The sequence below is a fragment of the Gopherus flavomarginatus genome, chromosome 2 (genome assembly GCF_025201925.1).
Source record: "Gopherus flavomarginatus isolate rGopFla2 chromosome 2, rGopFla2.mat.asm, whole genome shotgun sequence".
NCBI lineage: Eukaryota > Metazoa > Chordata > Testudines > Testudinidae > Gopherus > Gopherus flavomarginatus.
The window spans coordinates 42,256,483-42,272,386 of NC_066618.1; the positions used below are offsets into that span (position 1 = coordinate 42,256,483).

Below are 15,904 nucleotides of genomic sequence, written 5' to 3' on the forward strand. Positions count from 1 at the left end.
AAATGTTTCATTTATTTCCAGAACTTTCAGTTACAGCTTAGAATTACAGAGAGAGTTTCTGAACAATTGCAGCAGTGTCAGTGTCGATAGTAATTTACATTTCTGTTCTTTTGGGTTTACTTTCAAATGAAGAAATTACAATAAATACAAATAATATAGCTAGGATTCTTTTGTAGAGGTACCATCCAGAGCTGATGAAGCGACTCATGTCTTTCGTGGGAAGCTTGAATTCTTATTTGTTTGAATGACCCTGGATAGTGTTGAAGGGTTAAGTACCAATTGAAATTTGCATATCAAATGGATACAATACTATTTGCATCACAGTTGACATTACTTTTTTCGGATCCAGCCATTTTTCTTTATGAGAAGTGTGTGGTGAGTACAAACTCCCCCTTGGTGCCCTATTTCCATGTCCCTTTAAAATCTGCAAATTTTACACTTTCAGACATGTCTTGTTTTGAGTCCTGTTATGACTAATAACTGCACAGCATAAATAAAAGGGTTCCATTCCATTGCTTTATCCACATTTTCAATGTGTTTTCTAGCCATTTGGGTTTAGTTTACTCATGATGTTTATCCTTATAAAGGCACAAAGTAAAGGCAAAGTGGGACTCAAATGTTTGTTTTCATGTGGAGATTAGATGAAGAAAGTAAAAATTCCTTGCAATTACTTTTTCATATATAATAGCAAGAATTCATGTGTGCTTCAAACTTGTGCATATGCAGCTATAAACAGAGTGGCACCATGGCATAAATTTCTCTAATGGAATTCTTCTGCTGTCATGTGACAGGAGACAATAGAATTCTCAGCACCATCTGGTAGTGGAGCAGTATGGCGGTTTCCTCCAAATGTTTGGGAAGAAAAGAGATCCTGCATTCATCAGTGCTGTGGTGATCAGCAGGATTCAGTTGCTCATTGGCATCTTTTAGTAATGATTCCAGTAAATGTGTATGTCCAAGAAAAATGAGAGGAAAAGAAGCTGTTCGTTATTTTAAAAAGAACAGATTGTATATAAAACCTTAGTGACAGTCTGCCGCAAGAGAGACTAGTTCTGCAAAAGGATTTCTACAATGCTGCCAAGAAGAGTATCAGTGTTGGTTTCCTACCCCGTAAAATTATTACTGCTTATAATTGGTGAATAGATATTTTCCATAATCAAGCTAACGTTACCTTCCCCCACACTCCCTGGCATCTTTTTAGTCTCTGATCTAGCAAACATCTTACACGTGTATTAAACTTCAGTATAGTTACTCATTCATCTTGAAGTGCATGTGTAAGAGTTTGCAAGATAATGGCAACCACCATACCAAATTAAGCCCTAAAAAAAAAAATCAACATTTAGCAACAGTGCCTCTATATAGTGGTTTCTGAGATAACCACAGTTTTTATCCCATAGTAGGAGACACATGTGGTGTGGTGGTGAGTTATTTATACAGACCAGGCTTGTTCCCCAATATTTTCACATTAGTAGCACACAGAGAGCATTAGTATATTGTTGTCAATGGAGACATGAGAGTTGGGTTCAATTCTTTATTACCAAATTTAGGCATCTGTCCTGAAGTTCATGGTGAAAAATCATGCTTATGCTATACATACAGATTCTTCAGTATACAGAGTGAAGTTTGTAGTATGTTGTTTTAGAGCTTTTAAAACTTTGTAAAGAGATTTTTAATGTTTAGTAACGTAAGAAATGCAAACAGCATAATTTTGATAAGTGCTTTAAGGTCACAAAGGGAGTCAGTGACAGAGCAAGGATTAAAATGCAGGATTCTCTGCTCTCAGACATGTCCAATTAGTCTGTTGAAGCCAATGGAGTAGTCCCTCATTTAGGCCCTGTTCTGCAGACCTTTATGTATGTGAATAGTTCTGCTAAAGTTAAGGGGATTGCACACATGGTTGAGGCTTTCAGGATTGGGCCCTTACCTTGGGGTATCTGAAAGTAGAATTTAATCCTATTTATTCCCATTAGAAGGTAATGTGATTGCTGCTCCAGGCCAGACTCTCCACTGTTAAGAAATAGGAGACTTTGACCATTAGATGTCAGACACCAAAAACTGCCATATATGTTTGTTTAACCACAGAATATCTGCAATGAAAATTATAATGTTTTGTATTTAGAAAAGTCATCTTTCCTTCTAGTCCTCTTCCATAGCAACCCTCGTCCAAACAAACAAGCAAAAATCAAAACCAACCAAACAAAAAAACCCCAACAAAATAAAAGAAGCTTTTCATGGCTTATTAATTTAGGCAGCTTTCCCATATACAATTAACTCCAAATCTGTTCCATGCAAACTTCTAGTTAGCTGGATCACCCATGTTTAAATTTGTGTTTGCATGAAATATGAGAGAAGAACTTTAAAAGGTACCACTTCTGGGTTACAAGTTCAGTTGTATTTTTTTCTTCCTGGTGATTAAGTTTCATAAAGGAAGGATTTAAATCTATGTGCACTCTCATTTCTGTTTTTTTTTTATGGGTACCATTTTATCTGACTATCTCAATAATTGTAAAGGGTCTTGGCCAAAGACATTCTAGAAAGTAAACTTCAGCATCAAACATCTGATTGCTGTTCACTCCTGTAAAATATAAATGATCTGTGTCACTAAAGAACAGTTACATTTAAATAAAAGAAAATTAGCAGGCAGAAATATAGTCCAGTAAAACCCCAAATTAAACCATATTGTCAGTCTGGGCAGAGTCTTCATCAATTTCTAAAATACTGCTTTTTTCACAGAAGAATAGTGCTGGTTAAAAATTATAAAAATCAACATTCAGTGGTTCTGTTGTGCAGGCATAGGTACTGAGTGTGTGGTGATGGGAAGGAAGAAACTGATTATCTTGCAGGAAGCAAGCATCATGTTGACTGATGGTTCAGGCTAATATCTATACCTAGAAGTCAGTAATAGACCAAAAATGAAATATTTAATGTTTATTCTAAAGGGACACTGAACTGGCATAAAATGTGACCTTTCTTTCTTCTTACATCTGTTTTCATAATCTTCTACAGTAAATAGTTTGGTTCTGAATTTCGTTTGTTTTCAAATCTGCCAGACTTTGCCCTTTGCAGTATGCTATATATTCCATGTGCTGTGCTGACATTGATGATTCTGGAGCGGGAGTGCAGCGATAAATATAAACAGATCTATGCTCATTTTAAGGTCTGTTAGAAACACATGGCAGGGGAATCGGTTTGTCAAGTGTAAAAGGACATATTTGGTAGCAGCTGAAATTTTATTTTCAGGCTTTTATGGAGATCTATTAACGGTGGATTGCTTTTTCCAAATCTAAAACTTCCATCTGTTTGATTTTCTGCATGTTTAGGTCACTACCACCCCCTCCCACCATAGCAGTGAATGGACAAGAGTGCTCTATAATTTGGATTTTAAGGCCAGATTTAGGTTCTCCTCTGACCTCCTGCATAACTGGGAGCCAGTATCAAGCGGAATGTCCCAGGGATCGGTCCTGGGGCCAGTTTTGTTCAACATCTACATTAATGATCTGGATGATGGGATGGATTACACCCTCAGCAAGTTCGCCGATGACACTGAACTGGGGAGAGAGGTAGATATGCTGGAGAGTAGGGATAGGATCCAGAGAGACTTAGACAAATTGGAGGATTGGACCAAATGAAACCTCTGAGTTTCAACAAGGACAAATGCAGAGTGTTGCACTTAGGATGGAAGAATTCCATGCACTGCTACAGGCTGGGGACTGACTGGCTAAGTGGCAGTTCTGCAGAAAAGGACCTGGGGATTACAGTGGATGAGAAGCTGGATATGAGTCAATAGTGTGCCCTTGTTGCCAAGAAGGCTAAAGGCATGTTGGGCTGCATTATTAGGAGCATTGCCAGCAGATTGAGGGAAGTGATTACCCTCTGTTCGGCTCTCGTGAGGCCACATTGGGAGTATTGCATCCAGTTTTGGGCCCCCCACTACAGAAAGGATGTGAACAAATTGGTGAGAGTCCAGCGGAGGGCAACAAAAATGATTAGAGGACTAGGGCACATGACTTACGAGGAGAGACTGAAGGAACTGGGCTTATTTAGTCTGCAGAAAAGAAGAGTGAGGGGAGATTTGATAGCAGCTTTCAACTACCTAAAAGGGTGTTCCCAGAGGATGGAGCTAGGCTGTTCTCCGTAGTGCCAGATGACAGACCAAGGAGCAATGGTCTCAAGTTGCAGCAGGGAAGGTTTAAGTTGGATATCAGGAAAAACTATTTCACTGGGAGGATGGTGAAGCACTGAAATGGGTTACCTAGGGAGGTGGTGGAATCTCCATCCTTAGAGGTTTTTAAGGCCCAGCTTGACAGAGCCCTAGCTCGGGTGATTTAGTTGGAGTTGGTCCTGCTTTGAGCAGGGGATTGGACTAGATGACCTCCTGAGGTCTCGTCAAACCTAGTCTTCTGTGATGTTATGATAACACAGACTATATGACCTCACACAGTAATTTCTGCATAAACCCATAACTGCAGTTTGAGGTATAGCATATCTTTTGGAAAGCTATCTAGTCTGAATCTGAAGACTTCAAATGATGGAAAATCCACCATGTTGTTCAGTGGTTAATTACCCTCACTGTTAAAATGTATGCTTTATTCCTAGCCTTCCTAACATTAAGTTGTTTTCTACAAAGCTTCAGTTTAATTACTTTGCCAGTCCTTGAAAACTGGCACTTACTCTTTTAAGAGACATCTCGAGGACAATGCATATTTCTTTATTAGTGCTGTGCTGTGTTTTTTCTTTGGAGTTCAGTTAACTGGTTGTAATTTAGTCAGAAATGCCTAAATATTGCATAAACAATGAGGAAATGTTGCATGTTTCTAGATAGGTAAATAGATGTTGTGGTCATTGTTGGATAATTAAATAAAATGTATAATTAAAAATAAAGGGCAAGTCTGTTCTTTTGGTTTCAGAAAAAAGCTCTGAATGATGGAAAAAGTCAATTATATAGAAATGTGGTGGCCATTGAGTTATTCACATAAAAATTTAGCATCCAGATTAAATATTAAAATTATTTTAATAAAATCTCACAAAAGATGATTTTATTTTATTTTATTTTTTATTGTTAGATATTGAGTACACAGATTTTCCTTTGGTAGATACAGTGGTCCAGATTTTGTCCATTCCAGCTGATTTGTTCAGTTCTGGTGATGTAAAGCTACCAAAAAGCCTCCTTCTGATGAATTCTCTGTGTCTGGCATAGCGGCTTTATGCAACACTCTTCCCTGGTACCCCATTGTGGGATAGAGGGATAGTGGCTGGGGTTATCCTGTGTCCTTGTAATTCTGAGCTGCCAGAACAGTTCCCTGGGGCCATGAACAGCTGGAAGAAAGTCAAAGCAGCCCAGAAGGTCCTCTGATTTACACCAGAGATTGAATGGGGCCCCAGAAAATGTGAAAGTAAAGGTGACCCTGCTCTTCCTATTGTTCATGTGCTGACCTCAGTTTGATTGCACCATGAAGCTTCTTGCCCAGTATGTATTGATTAATTACTATTCCTATAATGCAGAGTCTGCAATTCATATAAAGCAGCAGGTCTCTTAGTCTGCCAAGAGGTTTTGTAAACCGAAACTCTTGTATATTCTTTCACTTAGTATAACAGAGCCATGGAAGAAAAGCTATTAATACTTGACGTTGTTCGTAAGGTGTTTAGAACTATGCTGAAGTGTCTCTGTAGAAGAACCTAAGACTGATAAGAGATGCTTGCTGTTTCTCCAAACTCAGAGAAAAATCTGACCTTGGTAACAGTGTTTTTGTAAAGACAAAATTCTATACTTGGTTCTATAGATATAGTGGGAAGTAGGCTAACATAACTTGCTATGCTAACAAATTTGATTCTGCTGGGCAATGGCACCACGCTGCCTATGCTACTCTCTCAGAAGAATTATTGTAGTCATACCATCTGCATTGTTTTTCCCACTTCTCTTGAAAAAGATAATCTAAAAAATGAAAATAGCCATGTTTTCCATTACTCACTTCTGAATGTTGGAATCTGAACACAGAACAAAAGTCTTATTAGTAAATTTTTTTGGATTTAATGCTATTTCAGCTCAATAGAAGGAAAGTGAAGTCTGTCCGTTGCACTGAAATGAGATCCTATAAGATCCCAGCATTGTGGAGTTGGAGAAATAGGTATTGAATGAGGAGAATTAGAACAAAGTTTCTGTAATTTTCCATCCAGAATTAGCCTTTATGGTTTGGGTTAAAAGTGTGTCACAAGTGCTTTCCTAAAAATCATTGGTTACTCTCTTCCAGTATGTGTGGTGACCACCACGTACTAGTCTTTAGGGCCTACAAAGCCCTTAATTGAAGTCCCTGATTTTTTTAAAATTTTTTTTTATTAAGGGGATGGAAATAGTGGTGGTGGACATCTGACCTAAGAATGGCTATCAGAGCCTCCAGCTTCTCCCACTTTTATTATTTGTTTGATGGGATAATGATTTGAGATGGTTAATTTTCATTCCTGTCAGGGCACCCACAGGGCAGGCACCTGTTAATTAGAGACAATATATCTTCAAAAGGAATCTCCTTTCCTGTATTGGAAATCTGCATCCATTACCTAGGCATTACTGTTATGCTGTAGGAAGCCATGGTATCGGATTTTTAAATACACTTCTAAATTTAGATAGTTGATCTGCTAACCTAACTTTTTTCGCAGTAGATGTCAGTGTTAACATACCTGATCCGTAGACCCAGGTGTAGTCATCACAGTGCTCTGCTATGAGCATATCTGTATGTAATACATCTGTAACAATGTGAGTTCACAATGTCAAGAGAGACAATAAGAGACGCTATAAAATGGGCCTTTAATTGGTGGTCACATAGTTCACCTATTCATCTTTTTCCTATGAGGCTTAGTTTGTCTTTGTCATTGGTTAAATTAAGTGAGCAAACCAGAAAATGCTAGTGTTGCCTGAATGAAAATTCCTATATATTGTTTCATATTGTGACCTTTCAAATATTTCTGAACAGTAGAGAAATTTAAGTAAGATGACAGAGGTATGAAAGCTCTAGCAATCAGATATAGTAGATAAGGCTTTAATTTTCAGTGTTCTAGTTGTCACTATTGGAGTTCTGTACTTGGCTTTCCTGCTCTGAAATTGCTGGGCATAGAAAATGTTTTACTCTGTTTTGTAAAGTACCATGAACTTTTACAGCACTCAATAGATAATTAGCAATCGTTCATATGATGTACTCAGATCGACAATTAACATGTCATTTTGAAAAGTGATGTTATTAAAGGAGTCTACCTTGTCTCTTCTCTTACAAAAACATTAAAATTGTTAATGCTGAAGCTGGAATAACATGGCAAGCAGATCATGGAGTTGCTGCTGTTTGTTAGAATTGATCTCGTTTACAGGAGAAAGTGTTTGCATGGTATTTACAATGGCTCAGTGTAGAGCAGGGGTTCTCAAACTGGGGATCGGGACCCCTTAGGGTGGTCACGAAGCTATTATATGGGGGAGTCACAAGATGTCAGCCTCTACTCCAAACCCCGCTTTGCCTCCAGCATTTATAATAGTGTTTAATATATAAAAACGTGTTTTTTAATGTATATGGGGAGGTCACACTCCGCAGCTTGCTGTGTGAAAGGGGTCACCAGTACAAAAGTTTGAGATCCGCTGGTGTAGAGGATAAGCAATGTGCTATCATCAATTGGAAACTGAATAGCATCTTTTGTGATGTGAGTTTCTGTAGAATTGGCTTATTCTGTTGCTCTATAAACAAATTGTTTATTCTCTGTCTGTTTTCTGCATTTTTCCTTTAGGATAATTATTATTAGATTTATACTGCAGTCTCCTGCTTTCTCATTAATATATTTAAAGAAGCCAATCATATTCTTTTCATCTAAGAAATTTTGGTGTTACACTAAGAGGTGCCTAATGCCTTTGTCCTTCCAGCTGCTCCATGCCAGAGGACCCTGGCACTCATATAAAACATTGCAGGGTCAGGGCCCAAGGTGAAATGCAAGCAATAATGTGTTTCAGTGATCTTAAAAATTCTCCTTCTGGATGTTTCAATGCATGAGCATAGATGACCCAATGACAAACAATATGCTTCAAGAGTGACAAGTCTGGTTTCCAGGGCGTAAGATCTAGCTGTCATTAGCAGCTAGAATATTTCTGTGAATTGCTGCATGGTGCAGCAAGTTGATCTGCAAATCCTTATGTCTCCTGTGTTCTTACCTAGAAAAAATGTAGCTACAATAATGACGAGGAAGAGAGTGGATGAAGTTTCTCTGTGTGTGTGTTACAGTGATTACAAATCACTTTTTGGAATGCAGTGGGTAGAGAAAAGCAGCTTTGGCTATAAAATGAAGTGATTGCTGTACATTTTATATAAAGTCTGAGGCAGCACAGTTCTGAGTGCATTATTTCTCTTTTCCTTTACCTTTAAAACTATGTGTGCATTAGCACTGGTAACATAATGAGAAAATGTAGTGTATTTTAAAGCACAGCTATGGTTTTGCAAATTCCTTTCTTAATTCCAGAAAGCTGTATATCAGCAGAAGTTGTTGCTGCTGTTGATGTGAACACTGTTGCTAATGAAGTGTACAAACACAACTTTCCCAGCACACCATTGTGGGCAAAGACAATTGAGGTGAGTAATGGACACGTGTCTCTTTGTGCTCTAGCCATCTCAGCTGAGTATTCACTGCCACATTTAGTAGGGAATGTGGAATCAAAACACTTGAAACTGGGAGGCAGTAGTGTAAAAGGATTGCTTTGTTGGATTATGTGTAGTGATGACTTTGGTCGATTCCTGGAGGTGTAGCTGCTACTTGAGGGAGATGCACACATGCACTGTGTAGACTGATTTCAGATGCCTTCTAGGTTAGCTGAGAAGGATTTTGTTTTTCCTGAAAACCTGCTGTATAAGGGTCCTTGATTACTGTGTCCATAAAGGCTATGTGGCCAAGCAGGGTGCATCAACCCTCAACATAAAAAGAAATGTAAAAGAATTTTGTCAAATTAGTAAGAGACATTCATTTTTTCTGCATTTAAAATTGGATTGGAAAAAGCAATTTAAAATACAGCGTAGGGAACAATCCTGCATTGTTAGAGGACTGAATTGACCAGGTGACCTAGTAAGTCTCTTCCCTCTCTAATTTCCTTGAAAAAGAGCTTTGTAAATTAACTTCAGTGTTTATAAAAAGGCTTGATGCTTTTGTTGATTTATGCCATAAATTTTAATTACACATTTTTGTTTTGGTATGTTTAATATGGAAGGAGAGTTATAAATTAGCCGCATGGATTTGTATCATTTTCTGTCCATTTCAGAATGGTTTGAAATTACTGAACACCTTGTAATCTCCTGTCACAGTTTTTAGCTTGATGGTAGAAGTTTCTGAGCTTGTTTTAATGCACCAGTTTAAGTAAAACCAGAGTGGATGGCTATAGGTTGCCTCCTTATTCAGCACTTGGTACTTGCTGACTAATGGCAGCTTAGAGTTTCTTAAATGGGGGAAAGAAAGAAGAGGAATTACATTTTACGTCCTTGATGGATTTTAGGAGCAGATTCAAGTCAGTAAAATCTCCCTTAAGCTTTGTGAGAAAACAGTAAAATCTCTCTTGCGTTGCTGTTTTTATGTGGTATTTTAGCAACTTTTCTTTTATAAAGCTAACCCCTGAAATACATAAAAAGCACCAATACTTTTTCATGACCATAATCGCTCACTTTCTTGCTTCTGTTTCTCTAGGGGCTTGTCCAGACTGGGGGGGGGGGGGGGAATTGATCTTAGATACGCAACTTCAGCTACATGAATAACGTAGCTGAAGTCGAATATCTAAGATCAGAGTACTCACCCGTCCAGACGGCGCGGGATCGATGTTCGCGGCTCTCCCTGTCGATTCCGGAACTCCGTTGGGGTTGATGGAGTTCCGGAATCGATATAAGCGCGCTCGGGGATCGATATCGTGTCTAGATTAGACGCAATATATCGATCCCCGAGCAATTGATTTTAACCCGCCGATATGGCGGGTAGTCTGGACGTACCCTAGGTGTGATATTACAGCTTGGCTGATTATTAAGCTATTTTAAACCCCCCCCACACACATACTATTAGCTAAACCTTCTGGGGGGAGGGATAGCTCAGTGGTTTGAGCATTGGCCTGCTAAACCCAGGGTTGTGAGTTCAATCCTTGAGGGGGCCACTTAGGGATCTGGGGCAAAAATCAGTATTTGGTTCTGCTAGTGAAGGCAGGGGGATGGACTCAATGACCTTTCAAGGTCCCTTCCAGTTCTAGGAGATAGGTATATCTCCAGTTATTAATGAACTTGTAGCTTTGGTAGTAATTCTGCAACACAGATCTAATTTTCTCCTTTGAACAAAAATCTTTTTGTATTGTATGATCGGTAAGCCATAAAACTAGCTTTGTGGGATTATACACAAAAAAGACTAGAATAAACCTTTCACAGTGTACCTGTAAAGAAAAAACATCTTCACCACTAATAAGAACTAAGTTAAAACCCTTCCTATTAGGGTTACCCAGGAGTTAAGCTATAACATATGCCATATTAAGCAACATGATATAGTATGAAATATTCTGTTTATAATGGTATTTCTGGATGAAATGTGAGTCATGGATTACAGCCTAACGCTTCTGGAACCTTAGACATGCCAGTTAAACATACAACTTCCAGTCTTTTAGTTTAAAAAAACTCTTTGTCCTAGCTAAAGATAAACCTAAAACCCCCACACATTTAATTTGACAGTATCAGTCTGTGTAAGAATTTGTCCACATTATTTAGCATACTATGGTGCAGCAAGTCATGACACCCAAAGCTAAAAGTAGCAGCAGACAGGCTGGCCATGGAAAAACAGCACATGGCAACAGTGCACACTTTGCCTGCTGCAAAGCAGTCACCCTTGTCAGTATGGAGAGGAGACTTGATAGGGGGAGACAGGGTTGAGAGTTTCCCAGGAAAAGCTAGTTTAGATAGGGCATTGGTAAATACCGGTTTAAACTGGGAAAAATAATTTTATTATAAGAATAGACTAATAAATGTTACTGAAAAATATTTAGGAATTTGACAATAGTTTTAGTAATATGGTTTGATTAATTTTAAACAAAGCTAATAAAATTACACAAAATATAGCCTCAGTGTAGTGCTCTATGTTATTGCCTTGACAATTTGAAACAGAAACTACTGAATCTGGAAATTCCCCTTCTTTGTTTAGCAATGAAAATTAGATGTTTGTTCAGCAAAGAAGGGGAATCCCTAGATTCAGAAGTTTCATATTTGAGATAAACTGCTGAACTAACCATCCAGGCCAGTACTTTGCCTCTTGCTCTGGAGTGGCTGGCTGGAGAGCAACTGCTGTAGCTGAACTCTTGAGTACAGTAACTTCAGTAAAAATATTTCAACATGTGCAAAGGTGGAAGACCACTTGACCCGATTCATGGTTATTTTGAGAAAGTTCATTAAGATGGCAAAGAGTCTTTTGAAGCAGAAATTGTGAAGCAAAAGGGAGTGGGAAGGCAGACCCTACGAGGAAACATTTTTCAAAATGCAGTGGAAAGAACAAAGAGACACTGGAATCACTGACTTGGGCTAAACGTGAAGATTTGAATCAGATTCTGAGGTTGAAGGTACTGGTAAAACTGCATTGCCATAGCCAAATAAATCTCAACGAACCCCGATCCAAGTCGTCATTTCAAAGGGACACATTAACAATTGCTGTTGCATGCAAAATATGGTTGGAGCTAATGATAAAAGATAATTGCTCTAGTGCACATTTGGCCAACCACCTTCATCTGAAATATGCAGGAAAGAAATTATTAGTTGAATAAGAAGAAATTGCTGGGCACTGGATGCTCAGCAAAAATCTCAACTTTCTTCCATATTTTCTTGCATTTAAAGTAGAAGAAGCTCTGTATCCAAAAATCAGCATTTTTCATTTGCTTTCGAGGAAAAACTTTCCCCTGAAACATGGTAGAAAAATCTGAAGAATGCTGATATTCCATCTGCCTGAATGGAATTGGTGGTGCAATTGCAGTGTCCAGCAAGCACTGAATGAATCTTTTCAAACGTTGGATATGCACATTCAGAACTGAGGAATAGGCTCCATCTCTCCACTACCTCAGTTGGTCCTCTGCTGCAAAATGCTGCATGGCCAAATGGACCTGGACCAGTTGTCTGCAGCTCTGTGTGCTTCTGATTGCGTTGCTTAATGCTTCAAGTCTACAATTCTGCATTATTGTTGTTTTAACGTCATCGAATATTTTCAACTTTTGTTTATGTAATATAGAAAACTGAAATACGTCAACATATACAACCTTCCTCAAGAAAGTACTTAACCAAAATGTATACAGACATTCTGATCAGTATTAATTACCGATCTCAGAATTACACCCACTGCAGTTTTACTTTTTATTTGCACAACCCTATATTAATCTCTGAATCTACTGCCTCATGTAACCACAGTTTGAATGTGTAACTAAAACTAAGTGTAATGTGGTATGCATTAATGAAACCATTTTTAAAATAGAAAATGCCTAGCTAGTTATTCCCAGGGAGGTAAAAACCAGGATTTTATCTGGTAAAACCCAGCCGTGGTAGGAACCATGCTATATCCCCGTTGGGAGAGTACCAGGGCAGCACCTGCTGTTGTAGCCCATGTATTACAATTATTGCTGCAGAGCATCTGCACTTTTTGTTCGGCGTTTGTACACAGCCTTGCACTGGGGGCCCTGGTCCATGATTAGGGCTCCTAAGTGCTATGGTAATACTACCTCTACTAATGCTTTGTGGCCTAGGTGGAAAAATCGGTTTCCCAACTTTTCATGAAGATTCTCTGCAAAGCCTCTGGGCGTTGATTCTGCATAAGGAATTTGCTATCTTTTCAGAAAGACGTAATGTTTTGAGAGATTGTTATGGACAGGTGACTACAGAGAGGAAAATCCTTTTTTCAAAATCTAATTCCTGTTCTCCTGTTGAGTTTTAATGCTTTTAAAAATATTTTTTTCTGACCAAAAATGATTAAATACTTGAATAAAGGTGCTTTGTTGGCTTGGGAGAGAAAAATATAGCTAACATTTTTGATGTGATTCACTGAAAGAAATGTGAGCTATCCCTGTTGCTCTAAAAGCGTGATTGACAAACCCAGGATCAAGCATGTGTTCCTGACCTCACCAGTTTTGCTAGTGCACTGTGGAAGTAAATACAAATCTGCACTTTTACAGTGTTTGCCAAGCATTGGAGAAGGACGCGGTTATTAGGCCAAAGAGCCAGGTTAGAAAGTTTTTACTAGGGGACTGCTAACAGTGGAAGTAACCAGAAAGTTTGGTAGCTATAAAGCAGTAACTGGCAGAAAAGACAAAACTCACAATCCCAAAAGCATGTGTTTGTTTCTTCCTTATTCAGGGCATAACACTGACGGAGTTAAACAGATTATCTTTTGATATGATTTTGATGAGTCCTCCATGTCAGCCATTTACAAGGTGTGTATAACAATATTCCAGTTTTCCGGAGAAAAAATGCAGTAACTATGAATGTTTATACAGTTAAAAAAAATTTCAAGATCCATACACTTCGTGGTTCATATCTGTCTATATTTTCCCACGTATCTTCTGCTATACCTATTTCTGTGTGGGTACTGGAGATGACAGATCTTTACCGGATAAGAAGTAGGCCTGCTAGGATGTACATTTGATTAATTCCAAATAACAGTCAGGTTTCAATAGATGAACAATAATTACTTCAACTCTGTAACAAATGACATTGCCAGATTCTAATACTTTTACACTTGTTGAGTAGTCCCTTACTGCTACAATAAAAGTGGTGATGGGCCAGTCATACTTTCATAGTTCAGTCAAAATCATTTGAAGCTTGATGTACTACTTGTTTTGCATCCTGTACATGACCTGTGAAAGTGAAACTTTGTGATTTTTTTTGCCTACAGTACCTCCCTTTACTTGTTAATAGTTAGAATCTGCTCTCTCTCAATCCAGAGTAACTCCAGAAAAACTACTGGATTTACTCCAGTGTTAAACTGGAGAGACCAAGAGTACAGTCTTCCCTTGTATGTGCATTGACTTTGCAGACGTACTTTAAACGGTAATGGCTTATTCTGCAATAAATACTGTGATTTAACAGGGAATAAGGGGATCAGAATCAGGGTCTAGATAGAGTTTATATAAAGTCACAAGGATTTTGAAACCTATTTCTGTGTGAGTGTTCAAGATGACAGCTCTTTACTGGATAAGAAGTAGACCTGCTAGGACATATGTTTATTTGATTAATTCCAAGTAACAGTCAGGTTTCAATAGATGAACAGTAATAGCTAGGGCTGTCGATTAATAGCAGTTAACTCACGTGATTAACTCAAAAAATTAATCGTGATCAGTTTTAATCGCATTGTTAATAAATTTCAATTGGTATTCTATTGTTTAACTATTTTTGGATGTTTTTCTACATTTTCAAATATATTGATTTTAGTTACAACATAGAATACAAAGTATGTAGTGCTCACTTTATATTATATTGCACTGTAAAAAATTATAAACAAAAGAAATAGTATTTTTCAGTTCACGTCATACAAGTACCATAATGCTATCTCTTGAACTTTAGAGCCTAGAAGTTCACTCAGTCCTACTTTTTATTTAGTCAATTGCTAAGACAAACAAGTTTGTTTACATTTATAGGAGCTAATGCTACCCGCTTCCTATTTACAATGTCACCTGAAAGTGACAACAGGCGTGCGCATGGCACTTTTGTAGCCAGCATTGCAAGGCATGTACGTGCCAGATATAAAAGTTTATTAGAGAATATTTAAATAAAGATGATACAAAGAGTTTGAAGCGTCAGTTATTGGTCATTGGGGCACCATACAGAGTATAGGGGGACGCTGGTGTTTGGAAATTGGTTAGCACATAACATATACAGTCTGTAAGGTCCCCAATGCCGGGTGTACGGTGGGTGGGATCAGGAAGCAGTAAGGGTACATCGCTCATACAGTGGGTTACACGCAGTCATAGTATAAGTAAGCAGGCTGGGTAATGGGGACAGGATGACCCTCACATGGTGGAATCCAGTCAGTGGGTTTAGGGCTCAGGGGATATGGTTCAGTAGTGGGGGGTTTATAGGCCCTCCTCCCCCCCCCCCCCCGGGGTTGCACGAAATCACGCCGGCTTCACTCCTGGTATTGGCGGTGGCCGGTGATGTGCTCTGTGTAAATGTCCATAGACCACCGGATAGTGTCCGAGACCATCAAACGTCTCATGAGCCGTGCATAGCGACGGCCCACCCCACAGGCCCTAAGTACTCGTTCATTACAGGGGTCCCAGGCACCCAGCGCCCCGACGATCAGGGCGTCGGTGTAAACCTCGTAGCCCTTTTGTCCCTTAATGCTTTGGCCACCATTCCAGAGGACATGCTTCCATACTGATGCTCATTTAAAAAAAAAAAAAAAAAAAGTGTTTTAATTAAATTTTGACTGAACTTCTTGGGGGAGAATAGTATATCTCCTGTTCTGATTTACCCACATTCTGCCATATATTTCATGTTATAGCAGCCTCAGATGATGACCCAGTTCATGTTCGGTTTAAGAACACTTTCACTGCAGATTCGGCAAAACGCAAAGAAGGTACCAAAATGTGAGATTTCTAAAGATAGCTACAACACTCAACCGAAGGTTTAAGAGTCCGAAGTGCCTTCCAAAATCTGTGAGGGACGAGATATGGAACTTGCTTTCAGACATCTTAAAAGAACCACACTCAGGCCTGGTCTGCACTACGCATTTAAACTGATTTTACAAGCGTTAAACCGATTTAACGCTGCACCCGTCCGCACAACGAGGCCCTTTATATCGATATAAAGGGCTCTTTAAACCTGTTTCTGTACTCCTCCCCGACAAGAGGAATAGCGCTGAAATCGGTATTACCATATCGGATTAGGGTTAGTGTGGC

The 15,904-nt window shown here is 38.8% G+C and overlaps 1 protein-coding gene across 10 annotated transcripts in view; it reads left to right on the forward strand.

The window, feature by feature from the left end:
• Positions 1 to 15,904, forward strand: part of LOC127044584 (tRNA (cytosine(38)-C(5))-methyltransferase-like) — a 513,024-nt gene that overhangs the window by 372,351 nt on the left and 124,769 nt on the right. For 9 of the 10 annotated variants that reach the window (XM_050939659.1, XM_050939658.1, XM_050939655.1 and 6 more), the window contains exons 1-2: positions 8,504 to 8,594; positions 13,362 to 13,438. In XM_050939659.1, coding sequence (XP_050795616.1) covers positions 13,401 to 13,438 — 38 coding nt within the window. In that variant the 5' untranslated portion in view covers positions 8,504 to 8,594; positions 13,362 to 13,400. Of the gene's footprint in view, positions 1 to 8,481; positions 8,595 to 13,361; positions 13,439 to 15,904 lie in introns of those variants that run through there. The other variant, XM_050939662.1, reaches the window with a different exon arrangement.